Source organism: Oryza sativa, chromosome 1, assembly GCF_034140825.1.
Source record: "Oryza sativa Japonica Group chromosome 1, ASM3414082v1".
Classification (NCBI taxonomy): Eukaryota; Viridiplantae; Streptophyta; class Magnoliopsida; order Poales; family Poaceae; genus Oryza; species Oryza sativa.
In genome coordinates this window covers 11616422-11644252 of record NC_089035.1, presented here as the reverse complement: position 1 = coordinate 11644252, position 27831 = coordinate 11616422, and the positions used below count along the sequence as shown (strand labels likewise).

General features: G+C 43.0%; 1 protein-coding gene and 1 long non-coding RNA gene across 2 annotated transcripts; both read right to left on the bottom strand.

The window, feature by feature from the left end:
• Positions 1-10034: 10034 nt before the first annotated feature.
• LOC136355914 (uncharacterized) lies at positions 10035-11311 on the bottom strand. The gene is made up of 2 exons (XR_010740493.1): positions 10941-11311; positions 10035-10796 (listed from the first exon to the last, which is right to left on the bottom strand). It is a non-coding gene; the product is annotated as an uncharacterized lncRNA (long non-coding RNA).
• Positions 11312-15985: 4674 nt separating this feature from the next.
• On the bottom strand, positions 15986-16904 carry LOC4327760 (extensin-2). The gene has a single exon (XM_015779125.3). It carries the CDS (start codon positions 16843-16845, stop codon positions 16267-16269), a length of 579 nt encoding a protein of 192 aa, XP_015634611.1. The 5' UTR covers positions 16846-16904; the 3' UTR covers positions 15986-16266.
• Positions 16905-27831: the final 10927 nt, after the last annotated feature.

Below are 27831 nucleotides of genomic sequence, written 5' to 3'. Positions count from 1 at the left end.
GTATAGGATGATATAATCTGTATTGTCGATCATCATTTATAACTTTATATACATACATGCACAAGTAAACTGTGCCAGAGAATATTGAACCTTAGTGATATTCCAGAAAATTAATTACTACCACAAATCTAAAATTATAATAAGTCAAAAATATAAAAATTACTTTCATTTATTCATATTTTTTATTTATTATGAATATATTGTGATATAGAATTAACTTCAATCACTAATGCTCTTAGGGTCTAATTTATTCGGGTCATATGGGCTCGCTGGGCTCACTAAGTGATATATGATTATATAATATATATTATTGATTTATTTGAAATTTTCATGTTTGTTTTGATGACATGCACATAGTTAGAATATAACTCGAGATAACATACTTTTACAAACTTAAAGCATAGTTAAGATGGGTTTTGAATTATTAATTTGGTTTTCCGTCTCATCTATCCGAGAAGGGGAGAACAAGAAAAAAGAGGGTACATACTTATGTATATGCATGTCCATGGGAAGGGATTGTGGAAGTTTTATTGACGTGTGGCTTTTTAAGATAAATCTAATTGGTAAATTTAAGATAGATTCTATGATATAAAATTATGGGTGTTGACTGTATTAAGGGCTTGTTCGTTTCGAAGGAAAACCAAAGGATTTGGATTAGTAAGGATTAATTAGTATGAGTGTCATTCAGTGAGTAGGATTGAAGGAAAACCAAAGGAAAATTTTATTTCCTACAAGTTGTATAGAGAAAACATAAGAATTTTTTCATCCACTGATAAAGCCTCTTCAAAAAATTCATATGGATTGATGTGTGCAAACATTGTATTCCTCCAATTTTCCTGTTTCTAAGGATTCAAATTTTGTTCTTTCTTTACCGTCCATTGATTTGCTTCCATTATATACATCTTTAAAGTTTTCTTGCCGGACTGAAGAATTTACGTGAAAACGACAGAAAAGTTGTAACAGCACGGAAGGTTGGGGAAATAATGCTCACTTGGTCAATCGCAACTTCATCTCTTTAACAAATTATTAAAATTTGCAACACAAAATAAATTTTCATTCTGCATGTAAACCAAGATTAGAAAAGTTGCATATACAAAATGAAATTTGGATTATAAAGGTTATCCACCGGATATTTCTTGTACATGGTAGCTAGCTAGGATAAGAAACATGTCGTACGTAGCAGCATGATTGCTGAGACTGTGCCTTTGGATTGAACTGAACTGCTGGTGTGTCACTTGTGTACTGCCTTCTTCTCGATCAGCTTGTGGGGAATCTTTGCGTCAACGCTGCCGTTACGTAAGTTTTTGTCGCCCGAGCCTCAATTATTGCCACAAGGTTGCTTTTCCTATCGGTTTCACAGTGCTAGACGTTGATGCAAAGGCAAAAGAGCCATGCCTATCTCTCTAGCTACCTCTTGGAAATTCCCTCCATTTCTAAAAGCTCAGGCCCCTTTTTGTTTCATTTGATTTTACCATTTGCAAAAGTACTATAATATTGTACGTGTTCAATCATTCATTTACCAGTAAGCTGTTCACAATTCACAAGTATTAGGCTGCGTTCGGCAGACCAGCTTCCCAACTCCTTCTCCTCGTTTTCCGCGCACACGCTTTTCAAACTGTTAAACGGTGTGTTTTTTTTAAAAAGTTTATATACGAAAGTTGCTTAAAAAAATCAAATTAATCCATTTTTGAAAAAAAATTAGCAAATACTTTGTGCCATGTTTTTAAAAGTTTGAAAATGGTGTTCCCAAATACGATCACGCTCTAATCGCTGCTCCGTTTTGCGTGCCAGAGAGTAGGTTCCCGAACGCAGCCGTAGTGCCATGTTCTCTTAATACGATGCAGCTATATTATATTAGTGGCCGCTCATTTTGTTAGCTCCGCACGTCCTTCTCCCTACACCCCCTCCACTTTACAATCGCGCCATGGCACAGCCTCATGGAGGTCATTGAAGCTATAATCACTACACTAGATCAGGTCAGCACTGACGGGCTCAAACCCTCAACTTTGACGGGTTCAGCTCCCGGTCAGAGATTAGTGGTCACTGATGACTTGAGTCACCTGTGACGGGTGAACACCCATCAGAAGTAAGAGCCACCTCAAACGGCCCCCAACTAAAACCCGTCACAGGTGAGAGTCACCTCTGACTGGTCCCAACCAAAACCCGTCACAGGTGAGAGTCACCTCAAACGGCCCAACTAATTGGGACCGTCACTGGTGTGATAAAAGGGGGGCAAAAAAAAGAGAAACACCGTCCTCCTAGGTTACCATCACATTCATTTCAACCGATTGCATTTGGCATTCACAAATCAAAAAAATCGTCACAATTCCATCGCAGTTGTCCCAATCACAAAACAAAATCACAAGAATCTCAATCACCATAGGACTCAGAATCATCAATCACAGTAGCAACAATTGGAACAATATGAACAACACAAGACAAAATACATGGGTGAAAGAGGACTTGCTGGCAATGGATCTGAGCTCGTACGTCAAGAAGGTGAAGGAGGCGGCGACCGGCGAAGGAGCTCGGATGGTGAAGGAGGCGACGACTGGCAACCTTGGCGAAGTGTGAAGGAGGCAACAGTCGGAGCCCGGGGGTTCCAGATCCGGTGGTCCCCAACCACCTGGAGACCGGATCTGGCGCCCACCACCTCGAGGCGACCACCGGCGACCACCACCGATCCTCAGGGATGAAGAAGCGGCCGCCGGAGCTCAGGGACGAAGAAGATCCAGCGAGAGGGGAGGCGCGGTGGCGCGGGGGTGGCCGACGGCGGGAGGGGAGGCGTTGGTGGTGTTGGCGGCCGGGAGGCGGGAGGAGGCGCCGGCGGAGGTGGAGGTGTAGGTGGCGGCCGGCTAGCGCGGGTGGAGGTGGAGGCGCAGCTGGAGGCGTCGCCGGCAGAGGCGACGGAGGTGGAGACCGCTGCCGCCGTCGGGCCTTGGCTGCCTCCCCTCCCGCCGTCGGCCGCCACGGCTCCAGATCCGTCGTCCGCCACCGCGCCTCCCCTCGCCCCTGCCGGATCTGGCGGCCGGGCCGCCGCCGCGCCTCCCCTCCTGCCCCTACCGGATCTGGCGGTCGGGCCGCCGCTGCCGCCGCGCCTCCCCTCCTGCCCCTGCCGGATCTGGCGGCCGGGCCACCGCCGCACCAGCCGGCCCGGCGCCGCCGCGCCTCCCCTCGCCACGGCACAGAGAAAGAGAGGAGAGATAGAGAAGAAGTGGAAGAGATAGAGGAGAAGTGGAGAAGAGGGAGCTAGCTGGCCGGCCTTATCTCCTCATGTGGGCCCCGCTGGGAGAGGAGACATATATATACAGTGGCAGAAGTCATCTCAAACGGGCTGGGACCTAAAGCCGTTTGAGGTGAGTAAACCTCACCTCTGACGGGCTGTCCGGCTGCGACCCGTCACAGGTAACTAGTCATCTGTGACGGGTTAGGACTTAAACCCATTTAAGGTGAGGTAACCTCACCTGTGACGGGTTCTATTTTCAACCCGTCACAGGTGACTAGTTACCTGTGACGGGTAGCAGCCGGATGCCTCACCGATGACGGCATCCCGTATGACCTGTCAGAGGTGACGGTCATCAGTGACCATTTCGTTTGCCCGTCACAGGTATCCCGTCAGAGATGTGAGGATCTGGTGTAGTGAATTGGAAGGACCGAGCGATGGGAAAGAGGAGCAAAGAAAAGCAAAATAAAAGTAGGGCACTAAGACAACAAGATTTTTTTTTAAAGGTATATTCTTTTTCACCGGTCTTACAAGAATATACACGTTTTCAAAAAATTATAACAAAATTCCGATATACCGTCGTTGCTAAGTGGGAACACGAACTTGCTGCCGCACGCACGAGTTCGCATGGATGGAGGTAATGTGGAATGTTGTTTTCCATTGCTAATGATGAATCAGTTGTTAATTAATTACTAACGATGATAATTAAATAAACTACGGCCAATAAATTAATTGCTAAATGGTGTTACTTAATTAATTGCTAAATGGTGTTGAAAAATAAGCCCAACCCAATGTCGTATTGTAGAACAATTGATAAAGTCGTCGGTATATTGTAGAAAGAGACAAAGTCAATGGTAAATTGTTAAACTATGATGGTATAGAATAGATTCTCTCTATTTTCTTTGCACGTAGTGGCGCATTCATCATACAAACTCGTGATGACATCACGAGTTTGCGCATTCACCGTGCAAAGTCGATGCGAATTCAATTACCACCCCCCCACCACACACACACCGCGATAATGGTATACTTCTGCCAATTTTTTTAAACGTGTATATTTCTATAAAATCGGTAAAAATATATATATTCAATAGACAAGAAGAGCATGTAGACGGACCAAGCTAAGCTATTGTCCTAGAGAAGGTCTGGAGGAAGAAAGAAGAAAAAACAAAACGAGAATTCATGTTCTGCATGATTGTATGGTAAGCACTTGAATATATAACCTGATATTGTCCTAGCTTGAAATGATAGTAGGCTCCATATTCTTGAGGGCTTTATTGTTAGCTGGTTTTCATGGTTCCTTGGGATGAATAGCAGGACCGTTTATTGCTTATGATGCAAACTAGAAGATAGCATGTGCGAATGTGGTGGCCTGCATTTTAGTTTATTCCAAAAGTAGGTATAATAAATTAATGTAAAACTCGCTCCGTCCTAAAATATAACAACTTTTAGCCTGTAGGATTTGTCCTAAAATATAACAACTTCTACACCAACATTCTCTTCCCAACCAATCACAACTCTCCACCATTCACTTTTTCCACCTACCTCTACTACTCATTCAATCACAACCCTGCACCATTCACTTCTACCTACTTTCTTAATAACCATGTCTAACTCTAAAACTTCTTATATTCTGGGACGGAGGGAGTACAAATTGTTTGTAGCTTATCAAGAATGAGTTGTGCACCCTTCACACGAATCACACCTCATTCATCCCTTCCCCTCTTTTTGGTTGTGCGGAAATAAATTTTGTGTTCCAAAGGCTAAACAAATTTATTGCAAATGTTTACTTGAGAATTGCTCGTTGCCATATTTCTCTTGTAGCTCATAGTCCATGTGCCCCATGTCCACAAAAATTAATGCTCAAGCCCAACTAAACTGATTGTACGTATGATATCCCACCTCTTTCCTGATAACCTTTATTACTACATTAGTATTATTCTTAGCTCATCAAGACTGGTCCACTCCCTCCCCCCACCCCCACTTCCACACCCACCCTATCTCTATTCCTCCACCTCCCATCTCGTGTTTTCATTAGAAAATATTTAGGGTTTGAAAATCCAATCTAATTCATTTTAAATTTCCATGTCTGGTATGGATATTGTCATATTGATTGGTGGTTAATCTCTTGTAGGTCTTAGTCACTATATCTATGCCCATGGCTGCAAAACTTGTGTCAGAGTTGCCATATATGATCTAGCGTACTGGTATTTACTTTAATTATTCCTATAACTTACTTATATTTGGTATGTTGTAGAATCTAAAATAATTCCAAAGTTATCCTTCATGTGTATAAAGGATGAACATGATCCCAACTTGTTAATGTTCATACTACGTCCGTTTTTTAATATTCTACTTGATTCATGTTTGATCATTCGTCTTACTCAAAAAATTTTGTACAAATGTATAAGATATAAATCATACTTAAAGTACTTTTATTGATAAAATAACTCACAACAAAATAAATGATGCTCCCTCCATTCCCATTCGATCGTCATATAACTTTTTTGAAATTATTTTCAAATGATCATCATATAAGTATATGTTTCCTCAGTCTATCTGTTATTTGTGCATAGGTGTAAATGGATATTGGTGTATAAATCCATGCGCATAATTAGTTCATAATTTTGATGTCAATTTGGATGATATGTAAGGTATAGGAGTGTGGTCTTTAGATAAATTATCCTTTCATGCAGAAAATATTTTTATAATATTTTGTTTATATATTTTGATAATCTAATTTACCTTATAAGGATTTAGATACTTTTTTAATAGAGGGCAGCTACCGCACGGGATCCTGTGGCATTATGAAAGTCACGGGATAATTAAAACACCTGATAATCTGTCCCTCACACTGTTCACGTGATTTTGCCTCCTCCTCTGCCACAGCTGTCGACAGCAAGGAACTGGCTCGGAGCGCTGCTGCAGCAACTACTCCGAGCAAACCACGCCGATGGCGTCTTCCCCAGCCAGGAGCCTGCTTGGTATCGCAGCTATGCTAGCTGACTACTTCCCTCGTGAACGTCATCAACAATAGGAGAGGATGTAGTGTGTCGAGGGGAGAAAGGGGGAAGAAAATAGGAGTCAAAGGTAAATGGCTCACCCACCGGCTAGGCGGGTGACGGCCCGAGCTTCCTCCTCACGACATGATACCTGATACCTGGTACTTGGTAACCTGGTATCTATGGGTATCGGTTGGTACCTAAGTACGTATCATGGATGATACCACGGGGTATCATGGATGATACCCGAGGTATGAGGTTTGATACCTTGCTTCTTCTCTCTTCTTCCTCCTCAGTCGATCTTGCTACCGTAGTTGCCTTCCTCTTTGCTGACCTCACCAATTTCGGTGGTCCCATAACCTCATCGTCCACCACACTCTCATTGATGCCCTCTGATCTGGTGAGTGAAGGGGAAAAAAGATGGAAGACACTGTTGACATTAGGGAAGGCATCGATTGGTTCTCTGGCGATCGGAGATGGGATCATAGGAAGGGAAGGAGAGGGAGGATGGCGACTATGGGGCGGAGTAGTCGAGGAAGGGAGGGAGGAGGACGGCGACTATGGGGTAAAGTCGTCAAGGAAGGGAGGGAGGAGGAGAACGGAGATAATAGGAATGGGACGCGAGCTGAGAAAAGAAGATGAGTGTTATGGATGATGTTGAATTCATTTTTGAAAATAGTACTTGTCTTATGATTATGATTTTGTAATTGTTTTAAAAATTTATGATAGAATCAAAATTTTGAATAGTCCGCATGAACCCAATAATTTTGAACGAACGGCTAGAGAGGATACACACTTACGTGTGTTCTGTTGTAATGTGCGTTTCCCGCACACCGAAGGCTTTAGGTCCTTCAAGTCTCTAGTCTAATCATGTGTTGAACGCGTGCACGTGTGTATGTGGTGTGGCGTGAGTATGAAGTGAGTTTGTGTGTCTTCCTATGTATCTTTTAAAAAAAATACTAAGTCAGGATATTAAATAATCGAAGCATATTTTACTAAATCTCTCGTACTCAATTAGAGGAATGATTTCTCGAGAGAGAAAAAACAGAATGCCTGCCCAACACTGAGCTTGTGAACATACCTTCATCAGTTCAAACCCAAAGCTTTCTGCGTGTTACATGATGCAATCGTCTGCGAATCAATTGCGATTTGCGCATGTGCGGGACATGCATATGTTTGCCACTACTTTAGCTAGCAACCAGACGTAAAATATCACAGCATCTAACTCAATCGAGATGAGAGGATGATGTGATGGTCGGCAACGTACGATCGCGCGCCGCTGTAGGCGGCCGAAAGTTCATATCTGAACATATCCACGTATACGAACGAGTTACTAGAGCCAGCAGGCATCCTGCGTACGTATACCATTCATCTAAAAAATCAAATTCTGTAACCATTTTAAGTACTTGTCTAAATTTTTAATCAAGTTTAGACCCTGTTTAGATGGGACTAAAACTTTTAAGTCCCTATCACATCGGATGTTTGGACACTAATTATAAATATTAAACGTAGACAATTAATAAAAACCCATCCATAATTTTGGACTGATTCGCAAGACTAATCTATTGAGCCTAATTAATCCATGATTAGGCTATTTGATGTTACAGTAAATATTCTCTAATTATGGATTAATTAGGCTTAAAAAATTTGTCTCGTAAATTAGCTTTCATTTATGTAATTAGTTTTGTAAGTAGTCTATATTTAATACTCTGAATTAGTGTCTAAATACATAGACTAAAGTTAACTCTCTGGCTCCAAACACCACCTTAATTATTTTGAAACGGACCTAGTAAGTACATGCAGCGAGATTGACTGCAGATATTTCAGCTATCTAGCCGGCCTCGCGTTGAACTGCAGGAATTGTGCACGTTTTGCTTGCCTGCACCGACCGGAAGTGACACTAGCTAGCTAGCTAGAGTGAGAATTTTTTTTGTCAGTGAAGTGAAGTGGCTTGGCGATATTTCACCAACAAAAGATGAATAGTTACATCGGGTGTATATCAACAGCGACGAGCACTTGGTGAAGATAAAACCAAAAAAAAAAAAAGAAGAGAAAGCTTTAGCTCCAGGAGGTTCCTGCTGCCGTGCTATAAAAATTGGCCCATGTTTTCTTCTGCGGAGTAGCTAGCTTGTTCTCCCAGACCCTCCCTCTGCAAAATGTGATACTTCTAGTATAATAAATTTAAATATACTTATATCTAAATTTATTGTAAGATGTCACATTTTGTCATAGGTTAATTTTTTCATGTGACATAAAGAGTATGTTCCCTTTTTTAACAGAAATGGTCTATGGCCCAGCCTGCTAAAGATAGAGATTAAGTATATGTATGTCAAACTAAAAAACTATTAGTAAGTGAATTAGATTTAATTATTTTAAATTTAAAAATGCGTTTGTCTAATATTATAGAGAAATTACTATATAAAAAGTTTTTTAACATTTAGCAGTTTAAAAGCGTGCGAATAAAATTCAAGATAAAATCTATATGCTCGATAATCTTCTTTTTATTCTTAATCAGAAAAGATATCGTCAGTGATTTTAATTTTTTTTAAAGAGAATGTATGTCTTCTCCAAATGACCAAAAGATCAATATGACTTCCATTTCACTGTAATTATGTCTAAAAATCTCTTTCCTAAATTTCTTTTTGAGATTATTTGATGAAGACTTATCAATTAAAAACTTATTTCCTTCCAATAGATGGTCTATATTTAATTCCCTAAAATAAAAGGTGGACCTCCCTTCATCCGTGCCTTATTAGATCGTGTCATCTGGCTCCGTGATCGCCCATCTAGCGTCACCATCCTGCTCGTCTTCTCGAGTGGCAGTTTCTCTTAAGAGACGGAAATTGGGATCGAGAACAATATCTGACTTGTGGAGAGCGAGAATATAAAGGAAAAGGGAATGCTGAGTTTTGAGAGGGAGAGTAGGGAATTGTTGTAGTAGTTTTTTCGATTAAATTCCTCAAAATCATAATTGGGAATGGAGTAGAATGATTCTCTGAGCATAAAAAAACAGCTCCAACAGATCCTCTACTCTCCTACCCGAGTTTTGGAGTTCCCTTCTCCCGATTCCTCGCTCCGTTTATATGCGGGCGCGGAACTTGCTCCTAATCTCGCACTCCCGTCTCTCTCCTTCCATGCCTGCGCGTGGGAGATAGCGATCTTTCTACGTGTGTAAGAAAAAAATAGAATTTTCTATTGATAGTTTAACAGAATTGCCTATTTTTAAGTTTTGGGGATTGAATTTAGGCTATCTGTTAAAGGGAGGAGTTTTTTCACTTCCTATTTTCATTTAGGAAACCAAAAACAATTTTTTGGGAAAGATTATAGGTAATCTGTTGGTCGTCATCTCAAAAATCTATCCCAAAATTTTAGTTATGGGAATCCTAAATAAAATTTGAGGTCATAAATTTTTTATCTCTCGAAGAGATTGGTTAAGATTGGTTTCCCAAAAACTAAAAGGACGTTCGCTCACGTGATTGGGAGCCAAAGTGCATCCCTAGATGTGGAGAACAACAATTGCGGGATAGAAAATAGAAAATATTGGGAATGTGATTAGGGAATTAGTTGGAAAAGATTTTTGACAATACAAATCCTTAAATTACCGGATATTAAGATGCTATTGGTGATGCTCTTATCCAAGATAGGAAAAAAAAAAGGAGAGCTCCAAAACAGGTAGAGGCCGGTTCGACTGGGCTGTCGTGTAAGCCGCGGCTAGAAGTACACGGCAGCCCATAAGCAGCGGCTCGCGAGCAGTTGGCAGGCCTCAGGCTGCGGTCCATAGGCCTTCTGAGAATGTGGTCCTGGGGAAGAGAAGGAAAAAGTACACCAAAGGTCCCTCAACTTGTCATTGAGTCACAGAATCGTACCCTAACCGCAAAAATATATGACATCCCTCAACTTACAAAACCGTTCGCTTTAGATTCTTAGGTGGTTTTGAATCCGATTTTATCCGATGTGACAGCTGAGTCAGCATAGGACCCACATAGCCCCACATGTCAGTGTGGCCACATCATCTTTCTTTTCCTCTCTTCTCTCCCTTCCTTATCTCTCTCCCTTCTCTGCTCTGCAAGGCCCGCGGTGCCTCGGCGGCGTCGGCGGTGATGGCGGCTACGGGCGACGCGGCGGCGGTGGGGGGAGGAGTTGCCGGCGGGCGGCCGAGCTCGAGCAGGAGGCCGACGCGGAGGAAGACGAGTGCGCGGCGGCCGGTGACACTAACGGCGGCGGCGCGGAGGAGTGCGGCAGCGTGGAGTGGCTGAGGTGAAGGCTTGTGGCCGAGGGGAGACGGAGCGAGGTCGCGCTGGAGGAACTAGAGAAGGAGAGGCGTGCGGCGGCGTCCGCGGCCGACGAGGCCGAGCTAGAGCAGGAGGCTGACGCGGAGGAAGATGAGTGCGCGGCGGCCGGTGACGCGAACGGCGGCGGCGCGGAGGAGGGCGGCAGCATGGAGCGGCTGAGGCGGCGGCTCGCGGCCGAGGGGAGGCGGAGGGAGGACGTGCTGGAGGAGCTGGAGAAGGAGAGGCGGCGTCCGCGGCCGACGAGGCCATGGCCAAGATCGCATGCCTCCGCCGCCTGACCTGGCGATCAACACAGATGCAATCATGCAACTAATATAATTAATCACCACACACCTGACCTGGCGATCGATCGATTGAACCCTAACCTCTCTGCACAGTTGCTACTAGAAATTAACTTTAATTAATTAGCTTACAATTACGTACAGCTCTCAATCGATAAGGATCAGCTGAAGAGGTTCAGCAGCGTGGGCGCCCCGGCCGGCGCCATCCCCGTCGCTGAGCGGCGCCATCGAGCTCATGTGGACGGGAAACTGGGACCTCTGCCAGGCCGCCGCCGACACCGTCCTCCGCGGCGACTCCCTCCACGCGCTCTCCGCCGTGCCCGCCGCCTTCACCGACCGCGACATGGCCGGCCTCTACGGCAACGTCGGCGCCGCCGCCGGGAGCTCCTCCTCCTCGCCCGAGAACGACAACTCCTCCGCCTCCGCGCCCCGGAGGAAGCGACCCAGGAATAACGTCGCCGGCGGCGTTGGCCAGCAGCAGCAGTAGGCCGCCGCCGTGTGCGTCTGCCAGCCACCCTCCTGCAGCGAGTGAGCAAGGAGAAGAGAGAGAGAGAGAGAGATGACGTGGACCCTGACATATGGGGCCACGTGGGTCCCACGCTGACTCAGCCGCTACGTAGGACAAAACCGGGATCAAAACCATCAAAGGACCTATTGTGATCGGTTTTAATTAATTAAGGGACGTCGGATATCTGGTTTTGCAGTTTGAGGATGTTTTTAACTTTTTATAACTCGATGACAAGTTTAGGGACCTTCGGTGTACTTTTTCCGGAAGAGAATGGAGGTGCATCAAAGCCCAGCCCAGCACTATTATCATTTTTCTTCAAGAGAAGCGCGTTTATCAATTATGATCACTTTTGAATTCTGCTTCTGCCTATTATGCATGATTTTCCAGTTGCGTATTTGTTCCATCTCAAAAGGTAGAAAAACATTATTGTGATTTGGGCCAAAAATCCAGGCACTAGCAGCACTGAATGCCAATTTAGCACCTATTCAGCAAGGACTAGATTGGGAAGGCCAATTATATAAGACAGCAGAGTACAACCGATGCCAGTTCAAAGGAAGGCTAGAGGAGTGCAGCGTCAAGATGAGCATGCTAGTTCTCAAAAAAAAAAAAAAGATGAGCATGCTTATTGGCGCATGACATGAGAATGACTAGTCCATCAATGTGAGGAATTAAAGACAGAGGGGGTGGGTGAGGGGGTTTTTGGGTGAGTCCCTCCCTAGAAACTTATTTTTTTTTGTGAGAGGGACACCCAAACACCACCTGAATCAGGGGTGTCAGTTAAGGAGGGTATATAGTTGCAGTGGTTGGAAGGAGGCCGTGGAAATATGGAGGAGGAGAGAAGGAAGGAAGGTCAGTTCACACTAGGTTCGTTCGAAGGTATGGGTTCAGAACCCTTCCTTCTAATATGTAGATGTGTCGTTTGGAGCAACACAAGCCGAAAAGTCTAGTGGTCAAATACACACACCTCCAGCATGCTGGCCAACATGAAATCAAAATTTCCCAATTTATCTTATGATATGTACTGCTAGGTACTAAAAAGAAAACATCTTAAGTCATCCAGTTTGTAAGGTTGAGAGAGGTGGCTGAGTGTTTCTTCTAGTTTCCAACCTCCACTCCTATGTTTTCCGTGCGTATACTTGCCAAATTACTAAATTGTTTATTTTTAAAAAATATATAGGAAAGTTACTTTAAAAAACATACTAATCCATTTTCATGTTTTTTTAATACTTAATTAATTTACACGTTAATGTGCTGTCCCATTTTACATGCCGAAGTAGAAGGTTCCCAACCTTTACAATCAAACACAGGTTTAAACCCAAGCCAAACTTTAGGTGATAAATCGGCGGGTATTTTTCTTGTTGGAGTTCAGGTGTTTTTCTTGCTGATTATTACTGGATGGAAGTCACAAAGGATGTTTCATATCTCTCAGTTTATCTGATTTCGATTTGTTCTCTGTTATATAAGGTTTTCTTCACTTTTGTTAAGTTATGATATTACTGTGCTTTATCTCCCGACTCCGATTCTTCTCCCCAAATTTGGTTTGAGTTGTACGTGGAAAATAAAGTTTTAAAATTTACAGATAATTCATGCCAACGAATCGATCTATCGATTGTTTATTTTCCTGCTTAGAGACAAGATTCTTTTGTTGAGGTGTATAGGCCACGTACTATTCGTGATATCTATATCGAGGTTTTGTTCCACATCCATCTGATAATTTGACATAGAGAGAGCTAGACCCACCCAAGTCTGCTGGTTTAGGGTGTGTTAAGTTCTTTGGGTGTAAAGTTTTTAAAGCATACGGACACATATTTAAAGTATTAAACGTGGACTAATAACAAAACAAATTACAGATTCCGCCTGTAAATTGCGAGATGAATTTATTAAGCCTAATTAATCCGTTATTTGCAAATGTTTACTGCAGCATCACATTGTCAAATCATGGTGTAATTAGGATCAAAAGATTCGTCTCGTAATTTACATGTAAACTGTGCAATTAATTTTTTTCCCATATTTAATGTTTCATGTATGTGTTCAAATATTTGATCAAAATATTTTGAGATCTAAACGAGGCCTCAGATGCAATATCAATAGCGGCCGTCCAAACTTGTGCAACTCACCGAATCCCCTCAAGGATAGCTATTATTCGACGTGCTGCAAACCTGCAACCAGCGCCTCATCCTCTGCCTGCAAGCTGCTGCCTGCTCTCTCGTCCCAAAATAAATCAACTTAATATATGATGTGAAATTTTCAAGTATAGTAAATTTAGATAGAGATATATCCAAATTCAGTGTAATGTGAAATACCTTATTATATTTTAAATTTATTTATTTTGGAAGGAAGGGAATACAATGTCACCAAGTTCCATTTGTTTTATTTGGACTTCTTTTTTTTTGCAATCTTTAATTGGACTTCTTGATAAGAGCTTAGGGCAAGTATTATAAGCATCCAACCACAATCTTCTGGATGCCACATAAGTTTACATAGTGAGGTGGAAGAGAGAAAAAGATGAGAGAGAATAGAGATAATAAGTCACCCTAGACAACCTCTACACCAAATTCAAGACAAAAGAAAAGAGAGTAAGAGTAGACTGGCAAATAAATATTGGAGTAGTGTACATGTTGCATTTATATTTATGAGTCGATGATACGGTCAAGATTAGAGATAGCACCCATCTCTCTTAGAGCAAGATCAATAACAAAGCCAATTGCCGGCTGTAATAGGTGGGCACATCATCTGCAGTAAACATTATAGCTAAGATATATAATAGAGAATCATATGCTTACTGTAACATAAATATTTTTTTTATTTTTATGGCCTCACCATCTTTTCCCTCTATTTTCTTTATTGTTCCATCCTTCTATTTCCGAGTTCTCTTTTTTCTCGCTTCTTGCCGGTGAGGATGGGGCAGTGTCCCTATGCATGGACGCAGGTGAGAGTGAGGGAGATGGTGGCGGTTGCGGTGGACACGGGTGACGATGCCGGCGAAGACGATCTAGTGTACACAAGCTATGGCGGCAGCCGCGGAGGACAAGGACGACGAACGTGAGCGAGAGACAGCAGCTGCGAGAGAGGAGGGTGGGATGGGCGCAAGAGGTGGCGATGGCCGCGGTGGACAAGGTCAACAGTCGCGATGACGTGAGCGAGGGCCACAAGACGGACAATGTTGAGGATGGCAACGTCGGCATGACGGATGCGAACGACGGTGGCAGCCATGGAGGGAGAGGACGACGAGATGGACGCAGGCGATGGCAGTAGCCGCAGAAGACAGGGATGGCGAGAGGGACGCAGGCGACGGTGGTTGCCGCGGTGGAGGCAGGAGAAGACAGAGGGATGGACGCGGGCGATGGCGCCGGCCGTGGAAGATGAAGATGGCGGGCGCAGCGGATACGAGTGAGGACGGCAGGATGGACGCGAGCGACGGCGGCGACTGTGGAGGATGAGGATAGATTTCACAACGGATGCAAACGAGGACGGTAAGAGGGACGCGGGCAACAGCGGTGGCCGCGTAAGACGAGGTCGATGGCCACAGCAAAGGCGGGCGAGGATGGCGGGATGGACGCGGGCAACAACGGCGGCCGTGGAGGACATACGAGGACTATGGTGGCCGCGGGTGAGGGCAGCGGGATGTACGCACGCGAGGACGGTATCACTTTCCTACCATTGCTACGGGCCCCATGACCTCGGGCTGCCCGCCCGTTCTCTCTACCTTCCCTTCTCTTCTCTAGCGCAGCAAAAAATTCTACATGGATCTCATACGGTTTATTATTGTACCTGCTCTTATTATAAAACTTGCCCTTAGGCCACCGTTAATGATTCTAGTAGAAACAAAGCAGGAACCAATGTTTGTCAGCCCTAGAAGATCCGAATAAATCAAGCTCCGCCCTGTTGGCGAACCCACGCCGCACAAGTTTACTTTTGCCCACTTTGAGATCCTTTTGAACCTTACCACTTTCGTTCTATCACTTTTTCTAGTTACGGTCTCTTTTCAGTAACTCGAAACTGAAAATGATGCATCGAGCTTCCAGCTATAAATAAAGCTACTTTTTCTGTTTTTGTTTATTTTTCTCCTCGGTTTTATAATTTATACACGTAAACCTTTTAAAAAGCTCCAATATAGTAGTTCTGCGTGTACACGGCAACATCGATGATCTGTACAAGTTGTTGTTTTCCTCTATATCCTCGCCTTTTCCTGGATAAGAGCAATAATTTATGTTCTTGGATGCATATGCATGAGATGAGTGTTCTCTTGCTTCTGGGAAACACACTGTTGTACGCACACTGCACATCGTTTGCGCAGAGTTATTACAATTAGATTGTGCGTTCCAGAACTAGAGACTTCTTGCGTCAGTTGTTCAGATTTATCAGCATCCACATTTTGTTCCTGACAATATCTTGCTGGTAGAGTTTTGGCCTCAAGTACTCCTAGAGAAAGTTTTCTTGATTAAACCATAAATAAAACGATAAAGAAGAAACAGTGTTGATCCTTCTGACTAACTCAGATCAAAGTGCCTATTAGTTGCTGCTCAGATCAGAAACATTATCTGTTCAGAAGTTGCTGGCTGAATTGCTGATGCAAAGCAATCACCGGTAAAAATTTGCAGAACAATCTATCATTTGTAAAGAGACAAGCTGGCTTGAAATGACATGTGGCTGCACATTGTTACCGACACACAACCAGATGATCCAAAGTGAACATATAGTATTTCTTTGGCACGAAAAAATTTAATCAGCAGATCCATCTATTTGTAGTAGTACAACTGTACTGGTGCTTATTACTTGCCCATGTTTTACAGTTTGGTACAATTTTTTCTTATACCTGATCGATACATAAATCACCAAGAGAGAGAAGTAAAAAAAATAAAAAATAAAAAATTAAATTACAGAAACCACAATCAAATTACCCACCTAGTGTAAAGAAAGACATAGGTTTAACTCAGCAGATCTATCCCATTCTCAGTTCTCACCACAGTAGGAGCCCAGTGAGGAGCAGCGTGAATGTCGCCGCCGCCGCCGACGAAATGGCCGACACGCCGGCGACAGACGAGCCGCTGGAGTAGAACGGCGGCGGCGGGCTGTAGTAGTAGAATGGGAAGTAGGGGAGGAACGGGTTGGGCGGCGGCGGTGTCGGGTAGGCGCCGCCTCCTCCACCGCCCTGCTGCCAGCCGCCACCGCCGCCGCCGCCTCCACCGGTGGGCGGGGGGTAGTAGATGCCTCCACCGCCGGTGCTGCTGCCGCCTCCACCGCCGCTGTAGGGAGGTGGCGGCGAGGTGTACATGACGGTGCCTCCGCCTCCGCCACCGCCTCCGCCGGAGGGGTAGGAAGGTGGCGGCGGGCACTGCGGCGTGGGGGTGACGACCGGCGGCGGGGGTGGCGGGTAGTAGGAGGGGTTGCAGGGGTTGTCGCAGGAGGCGCAGAGCTTGCAGGTGGTGCCGTCCTTGAGCACGATGGTGGTGGCGCCCTCGTCGTTGGGCGGCGGGGCGGCATTGGCGAGGGCGAGGCTCGCCGCGAGGAGGAGGAGGAGGAAGAGGTGGAGCGCCATGGCGAGGAGAGAGTGAGAGAGACGAGGGGGAAGGTGGTGATGGGGATGGGAGTGGGAGTGAAGTGGAAGGAGGGGGGGGGGGGGGGTATTAATTTGGTGGAGGTAGCAGCGCAAAGCAAGGTGGCGTGGTCGGCTGCTGCTCTCTCCTCCTCGGCTCAGCGATTGCGCTCTTGTTTTTTTCCTCTCCATGTTTGTGTAAAGAAATGGTGAATTGGAAGGGAAGATGACTCGACGAGTAAAAAAAACCAAGGAGCAGTTTCTCACGGAGCAAACGCGTACGCTAACGCTAGATGGCCTTTTCTTCTTTTTTTTTTTCGATCGTCGTGGTACAATGCGTGCACGTGAACATGTACAACAACCATCGTCAAAGAGGATAGGAAGAACGACATACTACTGCAGTACTAGTGCAGTAGTGCTACGCATTTCCGCACTTTTTACTCTTCGTGGGATCCGTCCGGGCAGTTGGATCCTTCCAGATCCATCCGCGTTCGTTCACATTGACTCTGGCCTTGGCCTTACTGCGTCTCACACACTCTCATGTGCGCTCCTGCTGGCAGGCAGCAACGAAACACACACACGACGGGCACCCGCACCAGCACGTGTCGGCCCCGTTCCGCCGCCCCATCGGACGTCCTACCACCACCACCGGTTGGATTCTTGTGCAGCGGCGCGGCGCGCGTACAAGCGGCCGTGCACGGTGAACGAGACGGGAGCACGCAGCGGCGGCAGGGGGGTCAGTTTCCACCCGGAGGAGGCGGAAGCTGCGTGGAGGTGTCGACTCGAACGCACGCAACCGTGCACGCACACCGCTAGATCGGACTCATCAACCCCGGCGTTTTCCACATGCGTGCGCACGGGTACTCTCGCTCGGGCGGCCGCTGTATGGGCGGCGGCGTTGGCCCCGCGCGCGTCAACTCAGTAGTCAGCTAGCTCTCGTGGCTGGATCGGATCGGTCGCCGCCTTGCATACCGACCGTTCGCCGTGAGGAGAGATCTGCGTTCTGCAATTCTGCACGCATGAAGTAGCTACAAGTGGGGAGAGGGAATAGTTAATTGGGGTGATATAGGTTGATCTGCAACGACGGACACGAGCAACGGCCTGATGCATATTTCCGCGGGTATCCACATGCATGCGTGATGTTGAAGTGTTTGTGTTTAGCTTAACTGCCACTTGCAGCTTCCGTCCATTTTGGGATTGCATGTCTGTGTAGTAGTACTCCGTGGTAGTACTAGTACTAGAATATTTTGGTTGTTGGGGAATGGCAAATTAAAGCACGAGTTGTGGACGGTTGAAACACGGTCGGTCCGAACTCTGAACATGCCGTGAGCCCGCGACGCGGCGTGTCAACACTAGCCAACAATCACTGTATCCATGCAAAATTTGTCACTTGCCTACCCAAATTGTACCTGTGATCTGTCGAAGCTATAGGTTGTACCCTTCTGTAGTACTGATCAAAAGCAGGTTTTCCTCCTCCAGAAATAATAATCACGTCGTAACAATACTAAAAGAGGGAGGATGCACTAATCTTTCTGCCACAGCTGCAGGTATCCTCTCTCTCTCTCTCTCTCTCTCTCTCTCTCTCTCACAGTAGCTCTTTACACCTCAGAGATCCATCATGATACGAACGAGCGATCCCCGCCTTCCAGAAGACACATTGCACATGGGGGGCAGTCAAGCAAACTGATCAAGCTGAGGGCGCAGACAACAGAACATACTACGGAGCAGCCAAAAATGACAGGCCGGCCAGCCACCGCTCTGCCCACTGCCCTGCACTGCACAACAACCCCCACCATCCCAATCAAACTCAGTTGAGGCTCAGCCCCACGCCGTGGTGCGTGTAAAACTGGTAGAAATCGCCGAACGGGCTGATCCGCTGAGGCTTCGGCCGGAGTAAGGTGGCGATAGTGGTAGTGGGGTTGGTGGTGCGGTGCCTGAACCGGAATCTCCACGCATGCCTGTGTCACTGTTTGTGTGATGGTCATACCTGTGTCACTGTGTGTGTGTGTGACGGTGCGTTGGGCCCGCAGCTCGGTCAAACGTTGTGTTGTTCGGTCTGTTTGATGGTCGGGGGGAGCGGACGGACGGTGCGTTTGGTTCGGTAGATTAGTCTGTGGATGTAGGGTAAAAACGGTACGGAAAAGGGAGGAAAGCATATTTATCGTTTTCGTTTTTATTTTTTTTAATTGGAATTGGAAACCTCGGATACGAAAACGAAATCAAATATTATCGAAATCGAAAACGGAGATAAAATAAACCGGCGCGAATACGGTAACGAAAATTTATCGGAATAAAAAACCCCTCAAACTGATAAATCCAATTCTCAAGTCTCAACGGTCAACAATCTATCTATTATATCTATAAAGTAATAAAAAAAGATCCTCCACGTCCGCTCTCATGGTCTAGAAATTCTCACATTAATAAAAAAAAAAGAAAAATAGAACTAGATTAGGATTAGTATTAGTTAAAAACTGAAGAAAGGAAAAAAAAAGGCATACTAAGATACTTGAATCGGACAGCAGTCAAAAACTTTAAAAAGGAAAACCAAATCATATTATACACTGGAAACAGATAATGTTATGAGAATCCGCGTGTTCACACCGCTTTTAGAAACATTGAAAGACAAACCAGTACTAATCAAACTCTGCCGGTTCCGAATTCTATTGTTCGCTCTCACGCGCTAGAAATTCTCACATTAATCGAAAGAAAATATAAGGAAATATAGAAAAGATCAAGACCGTAGAACATATTTTGCTTCAGATTATACGTTGTAGATTGCTTTCGTAGGATCCAGGAAACGGACAAGGTTTCTTTCGATTTAGAAAGGGTGAATAGTCAGTTCAGTCCTTCAACTTTTGCTCAGAGGTCGAATTAGTCCTTTATATTTTATAATGTCCAAACAGGACCCTAAAAATTATCATACGGCTTAATATAGTCCTTATACCCACTTAAAACGCCACATGGACATGCCACGTCATTCGTGCATGTAAGATAACATTTAAATGTCCATTTTAACCTTCAATTTTCTATCAAACAAAGAAAAGAAAATAAGAAGAAGCAATCATAAAACAAAAAATGTTATTTTTTTTATCTATCAATGCTACATATTTTTGCCAATGGTCAAAAACTTTTTTTTGTGTGTGTTTTCTCAATAGTTTTTCTTTATTTCCTATAAAAACATAAGGGTGTAAAGGACATTTAAATATTGAATTTACATGCATAGATGATGTGGCATGTACACATGGCATGTTTAGAGGGTCTAAGGACCATATTGAATCACACAATGAACTTAAGGTATTTGTTTGGACAACACGAAATGTCAGGGACTAAATTGATCCTTAAGTGAAAGTTCAAGGATCATGTTGGGTATTCACCCATTTAGAAAGGAAAAAGTACGAATCACCCCCCCCCGAACTATCGCGGTCGTCCGAATTACCCCCCTGAACCATAAAACCGGACATTATTCACCCCCAACTATGCAAACCGGATGAATTACCCCCCTAACCCAATCCGCGGTGGTTTTGGTCTACGTGGCGTATACGTGGCAGTACAGTCAGCATTTTATTTATTAAAAAAATATGGGTCCCACCTGTCATACTCCTATTCCATTATTCCTCTTCCTCTTCTCTCTCACTCTTCCTCTCTCTCTCTTCTCTCACTCTCAACTATGCAAGCAGCGGGCGGAGGAGCTGAGGCGAGCCGCGGAGGAGGCGAGCGCAGTGGCGGAGGAGGCGAGGCATCGGCGAGGAAGGGCCGCGCAGGGGCGGGCGCGAGCAGCGGCTGGGTGGCGAGCGGCGGCGGGGTGCGGCGGAGGAGGCATGTACTATCTTATCCCGAGCCCAACCATTTTCGTCACGACCCAAGCTGGCATGCTGCCATTTGCCACTGTGCACGTCTGCATCGTCCGCCAACGAGCACGTACGACGAGCTTACCTAGCTAGCTGACTGCTCGAGACGTGCGATTTTTACTCCTCGCGGTAAACGATTCTTGTGAAGGCCAGGTCTCCGGCGCTCCATGTAGCCACCGCTCCCTCGCCGATGGTAGTATAGCATGGTGGGGGGTTTAGTGCTCTCCCAGGCGCAGCACCAGGTCGGGATCGCCGCGAGTCGCCGGCGCAGGCGCAAGTGGCGGAGCAGGCCGCCTTCAGGGGAAGGGATCACCGGGCGCCATGCGAGAGCCTGGACGAGGCGAGGAAGGCGCACGCGCGACACGTCAAGCTCGGCGTCGACCGCTCGCTGCGGCACGCGCGGCCGCTCCTCGCGGCGTGCGCGCTCGCCGCCGACTGGCCCGGGAGCATGGCCTACGCGGCGTCCATCTTCGCGGCGCTCGACGACCCTGAGGCGTTCGACTACAACACCCTGACGCGCGACTACTCCGCGTCACCCGCCGCTGCCGCCCCCGCCGCCGCTCTGTCCCTCGCCTGCCACCGCCGCCTCCGCGTCACCCGCCGAGGCCGACGCTGCTCTGTCCCCTGCCTGCCGCCCATGAGAGAGAGGAAGAGTGAGAGAGAAGAGAGAGGAAGAGTGGGAGGAAAACAGGTGGGTCCCATAACTTTTTTAAAAATAGAATTGCTGACTGGACTGTCACGTAGGCTAAAACCACCGCAGATTGGGTCGAGGGGGGGTAATTCGTCCGGTTTACATAGTTGGGGGTGAAGAATGTTTGGTTTTGTGGTTCATGGGATAATTCAGACGACCGTGATAGTTCTGGGGAGTAATTCGTGCTTTTTCCTTTAGAAAACGTATCGGACACTAATTTTGAAACCGTGTGAGACACTAATAAAAGACAGACTAAAAAACCATCATCGTCAGATTCATGCAATCTGAATTGTACACAAATTACATGCCATGGTAATATATAAATAGTACGCCAGAAATCATCTCTCCACAATCCACCGCAACAAAAAAAGAAAGGAAAAAAAGATTGAGTACTATTTATGAAACTCTCTACCAGCCAAAAAGACATCAAAAGGGATCCGACTTTTAGCGATGAAAAAATTGTGAGATAAAAGCAAGTATTTCAGGAAAATAGCAACTAACTGATGCTCTAAAATACCATAGAGCTGAAACGATATCAAAACAAGAAGGCAAACTCAATCTATTATCTTAATAAAGAAATAGAAATAAAAAAAAAGGAGCCACCACTTTCATAGACTAAAAATTTCCACATGAATTAGAGAGAAATATTAAAAATTCTAATATATGAAAAAAGAGCCCAGATGGAAACTAATAGAAAAAAGGAGCCACCACGTTTGCTCTCACGGTCTAGAAATTCCCACATTAATCGGAGAAAAAAAAGTAGAGTATATAGGAATACAATTTAAAAATAGCTAAAATTCGGTATTAAAAATAAGAAATATTGAAAGAATAGACTAGAGTCCATACAAGCATACAATTTAGAATTAATTAAAATTCGGAATTAAAAAATAGGAAAACTAAAATTAGAAGTTAGAGTCCATATAGAAATACAATTTTAGAATTAACTAAATTCAAAATTAAAAAAAGTAAGATTGGGAGAAGAGTCATAGTCTATATTTGAATACAATTTATAAATAACTGAAATTCGAAATTAACAAATAAGGAATACTAAGTAAAAAAAGTCTAGCGTCCATATAGGAATATAATTTAGAAATAACTAAAATTAGAAAAAAGAAATATTGAAAAAAGAAGTCTAGAGTCAATATAGGAACATAGTTTACCAACAACTGAAATTCAAAATAAAAAAAATAAAAAATATTGAAAGAAGAGTTTAGAGTTCATATAGAAATATAATTTATAAATAAATAAAAATGAATATTGGAAGAGTAGTTTAGAATCCATATAGGAATAGAATTTATGAACAAAGGAAATTCGAAAGTAGAGTCCATATAGGAATACAACTTAAAAATAGCTGAAATTCGGTATTAAAAATAAGGAATATTGAAATAGTAGACTAGAGTCCATACAAGCATACAATTTAGAATTAATTAAAATTCGGAATTAAAAAATAGGAAAAAGTAAAATTAGAAGTTAGAGTCTGTATAGAAATACAATTTAGAATTAACTAAAATTAAAAATTTTAAAAAAAGTAAGATTGGGAGAAGAGTCATAGTCCATATATGAATACAATTTATAAATAACTGAAATTCGAAATTAACAAATAAGGAATACTGGGAAAAAAGTCTAGCGTCCATATAGGAATACAATTTAGAAATAACTAAAATTAAAAAAGAAATATTGAAAAAAGAAGTCTAGAGTCAATATAGGAATACAGTTTACCAATAATTGAAATTCAAAATTTTAAAAATAAAAAATATTGAAAGAAGAGTTTAGAGATCATATAGAAATACAATTTATAAATAACTAAAATTCAGAGTTAAGAAAAATGAATATTGGAAGAGTAGTCTAGAATCCATATAGGAATAGAATTTATGAACAAAGGAAATTCGAAGTTTAAAAATAAGGAATATTAAAAGATGATTCTTGAGTCCATATAGAAATATAATTTATAAATAACTATCACGTATATACAATACAATAAAAATATCACACATTTATTAGTTCAACCAAGAATTTAAAATTATGTTGTTATTTTAATATATTTTAATAATAAAATGTGAAAATATTTAAACTATTGTATAAGAAAAAAAATCTAACAATGCTAGCGGCGCAATCTGCGCGGGTCGCCATGTTAGCTCATCATAAAACACAATCATATAGGTCCAATTGTTAAGTCTCAACAGTACATCACAAAACGCAATGTACGGAATAAATTATCTATGTTTAAGAGAGTAACACTGTTGATAAATCCCAATACATGAAAAAAATATTCTTATGTAACTTCAAATTTGAATAACAATTATTTTTAAAAAATAACAGCCAAACACCATGGTATTCACTATTCAGTGCTTAAAAAATAATCCAGGGTATTTTAGTCACAAAATTTCTACAAATTCCAAGAAAATTTCTGGAAAGTTTTCGACCGATTCCGAGTTTCGACGGAAACTGCGCTTATCATTTTCGATTTCGTTTCCGAGAAAATATTTCCGAATTCGTTTTCGTTTCCAAAAAATTCTGACTGACAAATTCCATTTTCGAAAATAGGTTCGGAATCCGAAAAATTTATGTACCGTTTCACCCCTATCTGGATGGAAGATGTTGCTCGATTTTTTTTGTTGTGTATGGTTGAGAGATATGGTGGATGGGGCAGTCCAGAAAAGAAAATATTCTCTCAATATGATGGTTGAGTGAATCCTACCAATTTAGTCGTATGAATGTAACATCCTGGCCTAGAGCTTAATAGGATTAATAGAATACTCATATCAACAAGTTGCAACTTCTTTTCCGGAAGCCAATCTCCAAAGAACTCCAGGCCTAGGGCTTAATAGGATTAATAGAATACTCATATCAACAAGTTGCAACTTCTTTTCCGGAAGCCAATCTCCAAAGAACTCCAGGGTTAGGATAAAGTGTGCAGAAAAGACATGTGTTGGTCTGTGAGGGCAGTCTATGACCTATGAAAGCTATCAGATGTAAGTGGGCCTGGCCTGGGGGAAGGCGGGACGTTACAATGAAGCCATGCATGTTTTGGTTTGGGGTGATGTGGTCTATTTTGATAGGCGGTGGTTGGTTTAATTTTCTGTTAGCAAGCTTCAAATGATTTTTTTCTCCTAAACCGTTTATCTAATTCGTGATCCGATTACATCATTATATTTATTACAATTAAATATTTAAAACAAGATCGATTATATTTTGATAAAAAAATTATATCACAAATAGGCCCACTAAAAATGTTGGCTTATCCCATCCATGTTATACTCTTCCAAAAAAAATAAACTGAATCATTCTATCCATACAAATAAAAAAAATTAATCACCATATCCAACTAAACATGAATGGCTATATCCTATCCACACTTTTAGCTAGCAGCTTCCCTGTAGTTTGGTCGGTCTCACCCGGCACGACGGCACCTGGGGTCGGGTCCACGCATGTTGCACGCACAAAGGTGCCACGACCTTTGCACCACTGCCGATGTCTTCTTCATCAGCCATCAATAAGAGAGACACACTGTCGATGGGATACCCATGGACTTATAATATAGGTATTGGGGTACGTTGGTATGATAATATACACAATTTAACATCAAACAAACAAATGGGTAAGAATTATACTGGTACAATAGATAACGGTTGATTTATAAAAGGGGCATCGGCCCAGACTCGATGGCGGTGTGGCACGGGTGAAGCCGAAGGGAGGGAGTTGCGGCTTGTCCTAGACTCTCAACTCAACTCATCTGGTTCTCTTAGGCTTGCGCTGTTGGTTTTTGTTTTGGGCTATTGGATTTGGTTACTTGGGCCTAATTTTTTTTTAGGTTTTTTTGGTTTTTTTTAGGGGGTTGTTCTCTGGGTTAAAATCAGAGTAATTACAGTCAAACGGAGAGGTTAGGGCTAATTTATAAACGGATTTGTAAAATGTTGTCGCCATATTTTATGGCTGATTACAGTCAAATTGGATGCTCTGTGCTGGATCGTTGTTCTTGTTCACAGTCCACCTCAAGTCCTCAGCATCTCTACCGATTCTCTCTTTGCTTTTTTACTTTATATGTGTGAATCTATATAGGTAATATCAACTAGATAATCAATCATTTTGAATTATTTCTAGCCCCTTACTTATGGTGTAAGTATATTAAATTTACAATGTAATTACACAATACAAATTTTTACTATTATAAAAATTGAATTGAAAATATTTTTCCTGGTATTTTGGTACGTCATCCGTGTTTGGGTCGGTTTTTAAATTTGTTCGCTTTTGAAAATGCATGTCCGTGTTTGAGTTGGAATTAAACACATTTTCTTTTGAAAATACAAAAGAAGTTATATAAGAAATCTCTTTAAAAAAACTCGCATGATAACTTGATATGAAATACTGGCTCCTAATTGAAATACGGGCTCCTAGTTATAGCTCATGATTTTCTTAAAAAATATCCAAGCGAATTCCCACGATAAATTTTATCCTAGCTAAACCATATAACAATAATAAAATTAAAATAGCATTTACACGTTGCAAAGCACGGGTATTTTTTCTAGTATATATAATTTACAATGTAAAAAAATCACTGTTTTTTATGAAAATCGTGGTGCCATAATATAGGTCGTGGAGGAAGACAGGCACAGCCGTGCTGCTGGCTGTAGCATCCATAGTTCCATACATGATGCTAGTACACGGGAAGTGCAGGAAAGATGAAGGCCGGAAGCCAGTGTAGGATGTATACGGAGTATGCTGCTGCATATTCACCTGCGTCGAGCCCTTGACGATTGATCGCTAGGAGGAGGCGTATAGGACGGTCAATATGGGATAGGAGTATATAGGACGAAGCTTACAAGCGAAGGCATTGGGGGTCGGAGAAGAACGCCCGGGGAAAGAATGGCAGAGCACGACAGCGCCTTTGCTAACTGCTAGATTGTGAACTTTTGGGCCGGATCCTTTCCCTTTATCAGCGGCCCTTTTTCTTTGCTTCTGGCCTAATTAGCTAGCTGGTCTCTAGATTGCATCTTTACTTCTACCGCAATCTATTCATGACTCATCGTAGAATCAGTATAGCGCTGGTTTATTTCATGTTGCGCACATACGTCCAATCTGTACGTAGTAGTAGCAGCTAGGCAGTAGTCGATCGACAAATCTTTGCAAACATCGAACGACGTACGTAATGAGCTGATGAAGTAAAAGCACGGTCGGAATCGGTAGTATCTCTTCTAGATGATCATATTTATCATTTATTATACTACTAAGTGTCGATATTAATACGATGTAGAAATAAATTAAAAAAACAAAATTTATATATAGCCCAAAACAACAACGAGAACAATATTCTTATAAGAAAACGGCGCTCGATCAATCAAGAATTTCCGTGGTCATTTTTACCCCAAAAAAATTATATATAACCCAAAACAACGAGATCAGTATCCTTATAAGAAAACGGCGCTAGATCAATTAAGAATTTTTGTGATCATTTTCACCCCGGCTGATGGGCTGATGGCAGCCAGAGGCTTTGGTCCACAATAATCGACCATGCAATGCATGCCTTAAATGCTGCAGGTGATACGTACACCTTAGTTATATAACACTACTTCGATGATGCTGACGGCTACTAATCATCCACTATCACGGCTAGGCTTTAATTAATCATTGTAACGAAATGGCCGAACATCTCCATACGTCACGTCACGTCTGGTGATGATCGATCGATCTCATTTATCAGTTCATTCACACGTCATTATCCATGCATTCGACTACTCGAGAGTCATAGTCATACTGCCTCCGTTCTAAAATACTCCCTCCATCCTATAAAAAACCAACCTAACACTAGATATGACATATCCTAGCCCTACGAATCTGGACATACATCTATCCAATTCGTTGTACTGGAATGTGTCACATCCAATTCTAAATTTGTTTTTCTCGACGGAGAGAGTATAAGTGTAATCGCGGGTATCTGTGCCCAAAATTTAACGGTTCATGTTATTTAAAAAAATTATGAAAAAAATTAGAAAATTAGTTACACATAAAATACTATTAATGTTTTATCATCTAATAACAATAAAAATACTAATCATAAAATATTTTAAAATAAGACGAACGGTTAAACGTTGAAAATTAACAATGCAGAACTATATTTATTTTGGGACGGATATATTTATTTTGGGACGGATGAAGTAGTTGTTATATATGCCCGCCTTTTTAATTTGTTCAATCTTGTGTACTAATAAACTCGGCCGATCAACGACAAAATTGTTGAAGAGATCACTCAATCTCGACACCGGCGAAGACAGAAAAAGAAAAAAAAAACCTAAAAATAACTTGTCTCTTTTCTTCACTACCAAAAATAATTGTTTGGTGAGGTGATGACTTGAGTCAACCTCTTGGTTAAGACCAATGCCCTACGGTTTTGCTAAAAAAAACTGATGATATTTTTTTCCTGGTTGATGCTAAGTTTTTAGAACATACTACTTA